We start from the raw sequence: 13,668 nt of genomic DNA, 5'->3' as shown, positions 1-13,668 counted from the left end.
TGCTATGGCATTTCAAGTGCTCATCCAAATGCTTCTTGAATGTTGTGAGGGTTCCTGCCTCTACCACCCTTTCAGGCAGTGAGTTCCAGATTCCAACCACCCTCTGGGTGAAAAAGTTCTTCCTCAAATCCCCTCTACACCTCCTGCCCCTTACCTTGAATCTATGCCCCCTTGTTATTGACCCCTCTACTAAGGGAAAAAGTTCCTTTCTATCTACCTTATCTGTGCCCCTCATAATTTTGTATACCTCAATCAGGTCCCCCCTCAGCCTTCTCTGCTCCAAGGAAAACAACCCCAGCCTGTCCAGTCTTTCTTCATAGCTGAAGCACTCCAGCCCAGGTAACATCCTGGTGAATCTCCTCTGCACCCTCTCCAAAGCAATCACATCCTTCCTATAGTGTGGCGACCAGAACTGCACACAGTATTCCAGCTGTGGCCTAACTAGCGTTTTGTACAGCTCCATCATAACCTCCCTGCTCTTGTATTCTATGCCTCGGCTAATGAAGGCAAGTATCCCATATGCCTTTTTAACCACCTTATCCACCTGTTCTGCTGCCTTCAGGGATCTATGTACATGCACACCAAGGTCCCTCTGATCCTCTGTCTTTCCTAGGGTCTAACCATTCATTGTGTATTCCCTTGCCTTGTTAGTCCCTCCAAAATGCATCACCTCACACTTTTCAGGGTTAAATTCCATTTGCCACTGTTCCGCCCATCTGACCAACCCATCTATATCGTCCTGCAAACTGAGGCTACCCTCCTCGTTATTTACCACCCCACCAATTTTCATGTCATCTGCGAACTTACTGATCATACCTTTTACATTCACATCCAAATCATTAATGTAGACCACAAACAGCAAGGGACCCAGCACCGATCCCTGCGGTACCCCACTGGACACAGGCTTCCAGTCACAAAAACAACCTTCGACCATCACCCTCTGCCTTCTGCCACTAAGCCAGTTTTGGATCCAATGTGCCAAGGCACCCTGGATGCCATGGGCTCTTACCTTCTTGACCAGTCTCCTATGTGGGACTTTATCGAAAGCCTTACTGAAGTCCATGTAAACCACATCCACTGCACTACCCTCATCCACACACCTAGTCACCCCCTCGAAAAATTCAATCAAATTAGTCAGACATGATCTTCCCTTGACAAAGCTATGCTGACTATCTCTGATTAATCCTTGCCTCTCCAAGTGGAGACTAATTCTGTCCCTCAGAATTTTTTCCAATAATTTCCCTACCACTGAAGTTAGGCTCACTGGCCTGTAATTCCCTGGTTTATCCCTACTACCCTTCTTGAATAATGGTACTACGTTAGCTGTTCTCCAGTCCTCTGGCACATCCCCTGTGGCCAGAGAGGTTCTGAAGATTTGTGTCAGAGCCCCTGCAATCTCCTCCTTTGCCTCACACAGCAGCCTGGGATACATCTCGTCCGGGCCTGGGGATTTATCCACTTTTAAGCCTGCTAAAACCACCAGTACCTCCTCCCTCTCGGTGCTAATATATTCAAGTATATCACAGTCCCCCTGCCCGACTTCTATGTCTACATCGTCCTTCTCCATAGTGAACACAGATGCAAAAAATTCATTTAAAACCCCACCTACATCTTCTGGCTCCACACACAGATTGCCACTTTGGTCCCTAATGGGCCCTACTCTTTCCCTAGTTATCCTCTTGCCCTTAATATACTTTTTTAGCAAATGTCATTCAGCTGTAGGACAGTCAACTTGTTCTAGTGTGATACATGTTGTTTTAAATAGAAAAACAAAGAAATCTTATAAACAACCTGTGTTTTTGTGAACTGTAGCCTTTTATAGTCAGACTGTTCTGAACCACTTCAAGAGACTCCATATACAGTCTTTGAGCCAAAATGATCATAAATGGGAATAGAAATACTAGTACTGAACACTGCCAGTCTTATTGCCGTCACATAACAGATGCCAGTCGTAGGAGATTCAAAAACACCAGACTTGCTCAGTGTCAAAAACAGTGTCAATTATAACACAAAAATACCAGTGACGTTTCTCAGTACAGATGGTGGATGTTGAAATCTGAGAATGTCACAAATCCATGAAGCTCTGTTCTTACTGACACTTCCAACAAATTTAAAACATTGTAAAAACTATGCAACTTACTTTGTTGCGGCCTAGCATATCTGTTGAAAATAGGACGGAGATGTGTAACATTTCCTTGGAGCTCTCTCGCCCGTTTCAGAGGTTCAAAAAGGTAGATTTACTCATCTTTACAACCAATAGTTATCCTTCACAGTAAGGTGTACTCAACATGAAATGGGTGAGTCAGCCTAACCCACCAGGAGGTAGAGCAGGAGTGACGGCCCTTTTTCACATTCAATATTGGAATAAATCCTCTATTTGGAATTGGGGTGCTGGTTAAAAATGAAGCTTTGTTACCTGAACAAAAGGAAATTCCAAAACAACCGCACGTACGAATTTGGGTACAAGATGAAGGACATAAGACCATGGAACTCACTGATTCCTCCACATAAAACCAGGCCCAGTGTCAAGTGTAAGATGGAGGGGTTCTGGCGGGATCACATTATCTGCAACAACTCCTGCCTTTGGTGTCTCCCACCCCCCCTGTTTTGCACGGCTGTGAGAAGCAGGCGTAAAGTATTACCAGAAACGTGGAGGTGGGCCCACCAGTTTCTTACAGGTTGTTGTAAGGAAAGCAATCGTTGCAGATTAGGATCAATCTTTTCTTCTGCCCTTTCTTCTGTGAGGCCTGCTGGCACAGAGGCATGCCAACACTGCAATTTCCATATGTAAATAGCCTGACCCCATGAATTCTGATGGGCCAGGCGTGCAACTAGGACGTACCATTATTGCTATGGTGATGGGCGGGATGGTGGGTTTTTAGGGACATTGAAACAAATAATTCACAAGAAATCTTTAAACTTATGTTTAAAATGAATAATTTAATATTAGAAATCCCCGTAAAAAGTTTTCCCTCATAGGCCCACCCTTAGCCGGAGTGCTTCTTCAGTCCAGAGTTAGAAATTTCATTTGATCCTTGGGCGCAAGGGCTTTCCAGCTGCTCTGGATAAATTCTGCGTGTGTGAGGGACAAGTGTAATATAGTTGTAGTTTTCACCCTGTTCCCATGGAATTACAATTTCCAGAAAGCACAATTACAACTATACCACATGCCAACCAGGTGGAAAAAGGATCTTTCAACTGGCCTGGAGATTTCCAGTTCCTGTTCTGAGAGATATACAGAAAGAGAGAGGCAGCCCGATTTTAACTCCAGGTGGATTCCCCACTCAGGGTTAAAATCACAGTCGTTTCTCAATGATGTCATCAGGCCGCAACATGCATGTGTAAAGAAGGACCCTGTTGGCTCTGTGTGTGTGTCCTTGCTGCCTACTCAGGAGAGCAGGTTAAAATTGCAGATGTTGTGATCACGGCGGCTTTCGGACAGGTAAGAGCCAGGGCGATTTTAACTGCCCACCCGCCAGGTTTCTGCTTAGCAAGTAGGGTTAAAATCACCCCAGAAAGAGAAAAAGATCACGGGAATGGCAGTTTACACTCTTTGTTACATAAGAACTGGTCAGAGAATTTACAAGTAACAGCAGTGAGGTATGAGCAGCAGGGAAAAATCTTCTTTCAGCATTTTATATAGCTTAAGCCCATTAAATAAAAATCCTGTGCTATAAGTGTAATGTTTGGGATGAGGTTTTTATGGATCGGAGGTTTGCACAGGGTCAGAGTATGCATTTATGAGGTTTTTGGGGACTGAGCTTGGACACTGCAGCTTGTACTATGAGAAATCTATTAGTAATTTATAAAACAGAAATAACCAATAAACAGATATGCAAAAATTTGACCAGTAAGGTTTGAAATCAATCTACAAATCTATGTGATATAGATTAAAAGCAATGATTGTTTGGATGTGGTCAATTTTACCATTGTTGAAAAATGAATGCTTTGGAATGCATTTGTAATATTGCTAAAATATTATTGCATCACCTTCATTTTATAAAACCAACTTAATTACATTTCTAGGATCAGAGTTTCTTGTTCCTGCTCCTGGGGCTATTGGATGGCTTGGGCACAACCAATACAAGGAAAATGGCCGCACTCGCCTGTAAGGGAGCCAAACTGATTTTTTTCCCATCCATTTAAATGAATGGACAGAAAACTGGGTGGGCTCAGTTAAGGATGTGGGCGCCCCCGTCTGACTTTCCGGTATTCTCTGCACTCAGGCTGTTCAATAGCCCCAGGCACGAGAACCTGAAAATCTGCCTCCTACTCGCCTAACAAAAATCCAACAGATTTGAGAACAAAAAATACCTGAAGGGAAAAGAATTACAGGGCTATGGGGAGAGAGCAGGGGAGGAGGACAAATCGGATAGCTCTACCAAAGAGCCGGCACAGGCACAATGGGCCGAATGGCCTCCTTCTGTGCTGTATCATTCTATGATTCTAAAACTCACCTAACAGAGTTGCAGTTAAACATTTAAGCAGCACATCCCATCCAATCACAAAATAAAAATACGGCCACTTTACGTGAAAACATACTGCACCATGCTGAATCCTTGTGGAAAGAATTCGAAAATTAAAATTAGTAGTAGGTGTCCTGTGGTGTTGCTCACTGGTAATCCAGTCTTAGCTTTAGCCCATTTAGGCTGCAGTCTAAATGCAGCAGCTGTTTGTCCATCAGTGTAATAAGCATACTTACTGAAACAATATATCATATGGCTACACAAAGGTAAAAAATATTACATACTGTACTAATAATAAAAGATACAGGACCTCACAGATGTATTTGTAACACTATTTACCCATCACTTTACAAAACTTGTTTTTTCCCCTCTCCAAAACCTCTCATTCTCAGTTATCTACACGATAAAAACACGATTGAAACCCATCTCTGTCTCTGGTTTCTTCTCTATCAACTAACCCCATACACTCTCTGCATTTTCCTTACACCTCTATGAAGTACCTTGGGGCATTTTCTAAGGCGCTATATAAATGCAAGTTGTTGTATTGTTCTAACTCCCAAAGTGGATTTGCAATGTACTTTATTTATTCATTTATTTTTCACTCCTTCCTCCCTGAAACTTACATCCTTTTACTTACCCAATGGTAAACAATATTTTTCTCCTTTTTACTTTCCACAGTGGAGTTGTAATTGTTGTGGAAACCGTTGTTAGTATAGCACTGCCCAAGGAAGTTTTTCCCCATCTTTATTATCTCCAAAGACCAAAACTGAACAGGTGGTCGATCGCCATGATCCAGGCCTAGCCAACTGACGATTCTGACAGTAATGTCATCAGTCAGAATCAAAGCATCTCATTAACATTCCCCCTCAGGTCCCAGCTCAAATGTTAGACACTCTCATCCCAAGTAACACCCTATGGTCAGAATTTTTATTTAATGTCTTAAACAGTACAAAATGTTGGAAAAATGGATAACTTTTCTTCTTGCACTTGGACATACTAGATCACCTGTGTGTTGTGGATAGAGGAATATTGCATGGAAATAATCAAACACCCATCATGGAGCCCACCCGATAATCCATCCATTTAAATTTATGCCTGTGCAATTTGGGTGAGCTATGTTAATTTGGGTACACAAATTAACATGATGCATTTTCCTACAACAGTGACTACACTTCAAAAGCACTTAATTGGCTGTAAAGCGCTTCGGGAGGTCCGGTGGTCGTGAAAGGCGCTGTATCAATGCAAGTCTTTCTTTTTCTTTCTTTTTCTTTGGAGTCCGATTTACTGGACCCTGTAAAGCTATGCTGAAGTCCCTACAACTGGTTTCATTTTCACATTTTAAATATCAGTAACGCTTCCAGGAGAAGTTTTCTTTTGGCTTGAAAGGTAGAATTATAATAGGCTTCAAAATGTCAGAAAATGCACCAAATAGTGTCAAAATCAAAATTTTCTGGGGATGTCCCAGGTTCCCCATGGAAATAAATCTCTTGCCTCCAGCAGTCACATTCCCCTTCAGTAATTTCTAAATCCACCAGTGCTGCAAATTAAGCTTTTGTGTACTTCAGGGATTTTTCCAACAATAAAAACAATTGAATATTGGGTATACCTGCAGCTTAGTAATGACAAGCCCGCGTCCCATTGCACTTTAAGTCTAACTCCTCTTCTTCACATGTTACAAAGCCTATTTTTGGTTGGCCAGCTTTTTTGAAGCTGCTGATCAGCTTTTGCTCGATTTTCAGGTTGGTATGTATGGTTCTGTAGTATCCGTGTTCGGGAGTTCTGCCTCTGAACAGGTTCCTGCAAAACAGCGCTAATGAATTCAGTTCCTGAACAAGCTGCTACAGTAGAGTCGGAACATTCTGTTACTGAATTGCTTTCTGTAGTTACAACAGACAATGAGTTCTGTTGCTGAATGGGATTCTAAAGTAACATTCATGCCAGTGAGTTCAGTTAGTGAACAGTGTACAAGAGAACTGCAAGAGCAAATGATAACCTTTATTTTAATCTGAAGTCACTTTGAAACTATAAGCCATTATGGACTAAACCGATTTCACTCAGGAATGAAGAACATGTACAAAATTGTATGCATTATAAAAATATGCTAAAACAACCTTTCAGTTACTTAGCTGGCAAAATTATTTGCCTGCATATGATGATAAATTATATTTCAATTAATGGCTTGCTATGGCAGCACTAAGTGATGACAATTTACACACCCCTTTACATAACATTTACCACAGAGAGCTTAGAGGACCAGTACTGGGATGCATTCAGATCAGTCATAACAATATATCCCAAAGGCTGGCAAGCCACAATATCCAGCTAATTCGTTCAAGTAATTATTATCCTACCCATTCATATTTCAAAAATACTTTATATCTTGGTGTCAGACATTCCATTACAATTTGTACTGCACTGCTCCATGTAATAATGCTTCCCTATCTTTTACACATTTGTGTCACAGATTCCGGCAATTCAGTACTTAGCAAATTATTCTGGGTTCTGATGACTTTGCACTAAAATACAAGCTCTAAAACTACTTAAAATATCACTTGAGTCACATTTCACAGAGTACGTTCTTGAGTTAAGCCAATGTTTTGCCGACTGAAAACAAAATTTTGATTCTGCTCCTTGTTTTTTAAAATCACTAAACCATGCACAATTTACATTATTATGAAACAGTGCAATATTAGTATATCACGTGAGTGGAATGGGAGAAAAAAATATGCCCTTATGAACCTGAGCAAGATATTTGCTTTCTTACGCTCGAGAGCGAAAGTCACCCTGTTGAACAGAATTTTCTCTGGCGTTTGTTCTGACAGCTCACAATATTGCCTATGGCAACTTGCACAATTCCATACCGCCCCCCTCCCCCCCACCCCCCCGAAAAAAGGTATTTAAAAAAAAGAAGTTTGACATTTACCCAAAGAGCTGCAGAGAAAAGTCTACAAAACTGTACAGAAATTGATGTGGACTGCACTTTGGGGTGCTGGCAGGTTTGTAAATTCAGAATCCATACATTTTTTAAACAATTGTTGCAGTGCAACTAAAGGTTGACACACAGAGCACTACCACATCATTGCGTTACAGGTGTAACTGGACTGGTTACCTGCTCACGGTCAAATGCATTTTTTAAAATCTGTTCATATAAAATACAGGAGTATGCTGAATTGCACATTTACCACAGGCCATCTTACAAAAATGCCAGTTAATGTATTCGGTTATTTTCAAGAGGAGTTCTATAAACTGAACAAATGTAAAAGTATGCAGGCAGCTAGGCTTAGAGGATTGGGGATTGGGAAGGAAAGAGGCAGGCATTTGGCAAAACTGGCATGCTGGCTAGAAACTTGTCAGCAATAGTATCATCATTCCGCTGCAACAAATACTTTGGCATCAGTGAGCCACTGGACTGAGCTACATTACATGCAGTCATCTACCATGCTGACTTGCTTAGAGGGAGCGCAATAATGTAATTGTGCTTTCAGGTTCCAGACCTTTAGACAGCCTTAATAATAAACCAAAATTGCAAACAAATAAAAAATAGAGCAGCAAAATAATAATGAAAAAAAATGCTGCATGATTAGAGAAGGAAGGGCAAATTCAAAAATACACGGTAATGTTTTGCTCTGGCACTTGTAGACCTTGAAGAGAAGAACATGCTAAAATTCTATTTGTATTCTTTTAAAAAAATATGAGAAGCTATGTCCATGACTTCGGCAAAGGCCAAATCCATGCGAGTCACTGAGGGGCAGGGCAGGACCAGTCCCCTTAATGACATCTTCAGAGCAGAACAGGAGACTCCAGCCGATGAACAGTCACAGGAACATGTGATGGGTTGTTGTTAGGCCTTTCTCATCATGAAGAACTCAGAGAAGCAGTCACCAAAGTGAAAAGGGGGATGAGAGGAGGAAACACATGAACTCAGAGGAATCTGTGGAAAATAAAGTGTACATTCTGTTAGAATATATGTCAACTGATTAGGCTTTGACTCTTTAGGAAGACTAGGTGCATCATTATAATGTTAGGACAATAACAATTTGCATTTATATAATGCCTTTAATGTAGAAAGATGTCCCAAAGCATGTCAGAGTCGTAATCAGATAAAATGGATCCTGAGCCGAAGAAGAAGGAGTGACGAAGAGGTGGGTTTTGAGGAGGGTCTTTTTTTAAATTCGATCCTGGGCTGTGGGCATCGCTGGCAAGGCCAGTATTTATTACCCATCCCTAATTGCCCTTGAGAAGGTGGTGGTGAGCTGCCTTCTTGAACTGCTGCAGTCCGTGTGGTGAAGGGATGGAGTTCCAGGATTTTGACCTAGCGACGATGAAGGGACGGCGATATATTTCCAAGTCAGGGTGGTGTGTAACTTGGAGGGGAACTTGCAGGTGATGGTGTTCCCATAAGCCTGCTGCCCTTGTCCTTCTAGATGGTAGATTTTGCAGGTTTGGGAGGTGCTGTCAAAGAAGCCTTGGTGAGTTGTTGCAGTGCATCTTGTAGATGGTACACACTGCAGCCACGGTGCGCCAGTGGTGGAGGGAGTGAATGTTTGAGATGGTGGATGGGGTGCCAATCAAGCAGGCTACTTTGTCCTGGATGGTGTCGGGCTTCTTGAGTGTTGTTGGAGCTGCACTCATCCAGGCAAGTGGAGAGTATTCCATCACACTCCTGACTTCTGCAGAATACCCAGCCTCTGACCCACTCTTAAGGAGGAGAGGGAGATGGAGGAGTTAAATAGGGAATTCTAGATCATGGAACCTAAAGGGCTGAAGGTGCAGCCACCGATGGTGGAGTGAAGCGGTGCGGGGAGGGGGGGCAGGAAGGGAGTTGCACAAGAGGCTGGAATTGGAGGGCCAAAGATTTCTGGGGGGGGGGGGGGGATTGTAGGACTAGAGGAGGTTACAGAGATAGGGATGGATGAGGTCATGAAGAGATTTAAACACAAGGGTGAGAATTTTAAATTGGAGACATTAGGGGACTAGGAACCAATGTAAATTCGCAAGCACATTTGTGATGGGTGATTTCACTTGATGCAGTATAAGACATGGGCAGCAGAGTTTTAGATAAGCTGAAGTTATGGAGAGTGGGTGATCGGAATAGTCAGGTCTGGAGGCGACAAAGGCATGGATGAGAGTTTCAGCAGCAGATGGACTGAGGTAGGGGCAGAGGTGGGCGATGTTATAGAGGTGGAAGTAGGCGCCCTTTATGATGGAGAGGATATGGAATTGGAAGCTCAGCTCGGGGTCGAATAGGACACTAAAACTGAGAGCAGTATGGTTCAACCTGAGACAGTGCCTGGGGAAGGGGATGGAATTGGTGGCAGAGTACAGGGACCGAAAATGATGACTTCAGTCTTCTCAACATTTAACTGGTGAAAATTGCAGCTCATCCAAGACTGTATGCCAGACAAGCAGTCAGACAGGGCAAAGGCAGTGGAGGATCAAGAGAGGCGGTGGAGAGAGGACAATCAGTGCTAGAATTCTTTAATGCTCCAAAAAGGCAGGGTTATGTCTGAATGTTGACCAGAAACTCCAATACTGATAACATACAGAAAAGGTACAAACTAGATTTTATACCAGTTAGAAGTACAGTAGCTAAAAAAAATTTCAGCAACACAAAGTTCATCATGACATATGGTGACCAGTTCACTATGCATCTCTCCGAACATATTCATGTCATTATTTTCTGAAAGAGTTTTTTCTTCCTAGTTTCTCCTCCTACTGTTGATCACCATCAAGCATCCTCTTCCAAGTGAGAAGCTGGGCTGGGTCATGGACTGTTCTATGCCCGACATTAATATTGCACAGCTGTGGACAATAGGAGACAGGACTGAAATGGGCTGGGCTAGATGATTTCAGGGAATAACAGTGGTCAGCAATGTTCCTTCTAATTTCTTTTTGGGTGCCGGCCCCTTTAACGGGATGCGTGGCCCATTCAATTTCCACGCATGCGTGGTTTTCCCATTGTAAAGCCAGCAAGCAGCCTGCGCGGGACCTCCAGATCGCTGTGCGGCCGCAAAGCTTAACAGGGAACATTGGCGGTCAGATCAAGAGTTCCACTGACTAAGACCTGTTATTCCACCCATCTTCAGAGAGGCCAGTGGAGAGGGAGAGAGAAAGATCCTCTGATGACTCAGTTGGTAAATGAACTGCCCAAGGTTCAATCCCTAACCTGTGCTAAATTATTTGATCTCATCTATGAAAACAGTAGGAGCATTACAATTGGTCTCAGTATTCCTCGGCTAGTGAAGCAAAAAATCAGCCAGAGTTCCTGCTTCTGATCACCATCCAGTGACTTCTACTGGAAAGTTCACATGTATAGGCATTGAACAAAGACAGAATTGGACTTTACTGTGATATTGTCCTTGTTTAAATAGTCTCCCATGACTCCTATGTTCACACTTGAAGAATGGCCACTCAAGTGACACATGAGAGGGCAACTGGTCTCTGTGCCAGTATGTGTCTAATGCGTCTGTGCTTTTAGGAGACGAGGTGAGAAAATTGGATGGAATGGAAAATAATTTTCAAAAAAAGTAACATTCCATTAAAAAATATTAAAAGGGATACATGCGTTTAGAATAAAATGCTCCATAACCAGTTTTGGTACAATTAATATTAATAGTTTGGAATAAAGCTTCATAAATGTAATTCCAATTACAAATTGATGCACATGAAGTCAATAACTTAAGATCTGATGATGGAAAGTTCATTTGAAATACTAAGAAGACTATAAATGGGACTCTTTAGAGGAAAGATTTTCCTGGGTCTGCGCCCATGTGAGCCAGTGCACCCGAGTTCAGACCCAAGAAAATCTCCTCTCAAATGTCTCAGGCTGTACATTGTGTCCTTTATGTGGCATGCTTATTATCTCAATTGCCCTGCTGAAAGATCACCATCAAATTGTTTATGATGGGGAGTTCTTTTCTCCTTACCAGCTGCGACATCCTGTTTAGTTGAGGCATTTATGTTCATTCTGGGAGACTAGGCCTTAGTACTTACCACAGATTTTATTTAATTGTTATCCAGCCTTTGTGTCCACGAGCTGCATCTGAACATTAACTGGTATGGGAGGACCTGCATAACCGCCCTTGGACTGCATTTGGTTCTGAATTGAGCTCACCTACAGATAGAAACAGAAGAGGTCAGATGAAAATTGAACAGTTCCGTCAGCATTTGAGCACCACAGCTGCCCTTGCGTGCCGTGAGAAGATGCCCACCAGTGGGCTCACTGAAACTTTCACATACCCTTTACTTAGCAAGTTTTCCAGCATGAGATTACAAGGGTGATGCTGACAATGACTGACTGCTTTTGTTCCCATCTCATGGTTACAGCTGAAATCAATGGCACAAAGGCCAGAGATTTCATTAACCTCTGCTGAAGTCCTAAAACATACAATTGGTCGTTTTCAAGCAGAAGATAAATTGAGTGCCTCGAAGCTGATGTATTCTGCAGTGTCCTGAAGGGATAATGTCTGCCTTTCATTGGACTTCTTCACATTATTTGGTGCTTGATTTACCCTTTGAAGATCGAGGGTCTTTTTGACTTCCTCGCAAGTGAAAGAACAGGTCACCTTGTGTGATATTCTGTTTATTTTAGAAGCAGTTATTGATTACCTCATAACATGTACCACAGGAGATCATTTGCATACATCTAATTAGGTAACTGATTAACCAAGGAGCCTTAATAAATTTACGATTTTGTTAGAAATAAGGCCATGATGTGTAAGGGTTAATTTCTAGTAGAAAAGAGAAGTATTTCTCATTGAGATGAGTACCTTTCCGGGAAGAATACGTTTTGTGGGTAAATCAGCACTTTCTTCAATTTCATTACACATAAATATTCACACTCCATAGTCGAATTATCAAACTTTCCATCAGTTGTACCTGCTAAATGGTACTTAGCTGCTTGAGAAGTGCAAAAGGAGCATTATTACAGGTGTGATCTGATGGCCCAGTTTTCTGTTATTCCTGTGAACTCATTTGTTTTGCAAAACAGGAGATTTGTGTTCAGCCATCATAATTGGCAGCTGTTAAAATCTGCACAAAAGGATTATTAATCTGTTCTCTGCAAAAGAGGACAATGTCCCTATAATTTTTAAAAAACTTTCTTGACTTCCCAGTAACTGCCATGCTCCAGAAGAGGACCAGCGTTTCATTCAAAGTCATCTGTATGTACGTTTATTGTGAGTTTTACAGTGGTTGTCAGCTAATCAGAAACAATCTGTATCCCTACCTGCATTAAAAAAAAAAATCAGCAGTGTGAAATCTCCCTTTTGCGAAAAAGAACTTAGAGCCTCTCTAAGTCTCCACTTTGTACAAAAAGGATTACCAATGGTTTCTCTATTAGTGAAAACTGATGTTTTATACACATTCCTCCCCAAAGTCGTTGAACGTCTTGTCGCCTCCCAAATCCGTGCCCAGCTTTCCTGGAACTCCATGTTTGAATCCCTCCAATCAGGTTTCTGCTCCGCCACAGCACTGAAACGGCTCTCATCAAAGTCACATGACATCCTTTGTGACAGTGACAAAGGTAAACTATCCCGCCTTGTCCTTCGTGACCTGTCTGCAGCCTTTGACATGATTGACCACTCCATCCTCCTCCAACGCCTCTCCAACATTGTCCAGCTGGGAGGTACTGCACTCGCCTGGTTCCATTTATACGGGAATGGTAGCAGTTATGTTACTGGACTAATAAACAGAGGCCTGGACTAATGATCCGGAGAAGTGAAGTTCAAATCCCACCACAACAGCTGGGGAATTTAAATTCAGTTAATTAAATAAATCTGGAATAAAAAGCTAGTATCAGTAATGGTGACCATGAAACTACCGGATTGTCGTAAAAACCCATCTGGTTCACTAATGTCCTGTCCCACAGGCAGGACAGACCCACCAGAGGTGGCGGCACAGTCCTCAACATTGACTCCGGATCCCAAGAAGGCTTCAGGTCAAACTTGGGCAAGGAAACCACCTGCTGATTACCACCTACCGCCCTCCCTCAGCTGATGAATCAGTACTTCTCCATGTTGAACACCACTTGGAAGAAGCATTGAGGGGAGCAAGGAAATAGAATGTACTCTGGGTGGGGGACTTCAATGTCCATCATCAAGAGTGGCTTGGTAGCACCACTACTGACCGAGAGAACCAACATGAGGGGAAAAAATGACTTGACCTTGTCCTCACCAATCTACCTGTCGCAGATGCATCTGTC

At 42.4% G+C, this 13,668-nt stretch overlaps 1 protein-coding gene across 5 annotated transcripts in view; it reads right to left on the bottom strand.

Moving 5' to 3' along the window:
- Positions 1-6,440: 6,440 nt before the first annotated feature.
- The window catches only part of cdc42se2 (CDC42 small effector 2), a 267,311-nt gene continuing 260,083 nt past the window's right edge, over positions 6,441-13,668 (bottom strand). For 4 of the 5 annotated variants that reach the window (XM_085984508.1, XM_085984492.1, XM_085984499.1 and 1 more), the window contains 2 exons: positions 11,460-11,580; positions 6,441-8,397 (listed from right to left, as the gene is read on the bottom strand). In XM_085984508.1, coding sequence (XP_085840634.1) covers positions 11,479-11,580 — 102 coding nt within the window. In that variant the 3' untranslated portion in view covers positions 6,441-8,397; positions 11,460-11,478. The other variant, XM_085984520.1, reaches the window with a different exon arrangement.

Source organism: Somniosus microcephalus, chromosome 1 (genome assembly GCF_052327205.1).
Source record: "Somniosus microcephalus isolate GS21.2 chromosome 1, FLI_Smic_1.0, whole genome shotgun sequence".
Lineage (NCBI taxonomy): Eukaryota > Metazoa > Chordata > Chondrichthyes > Squaliformes > Somniosidae > Somniosus > Somniosus microcephalus.
This window is presented reverse-complemented; position numbering and strand designations above follow the sequence as displayed.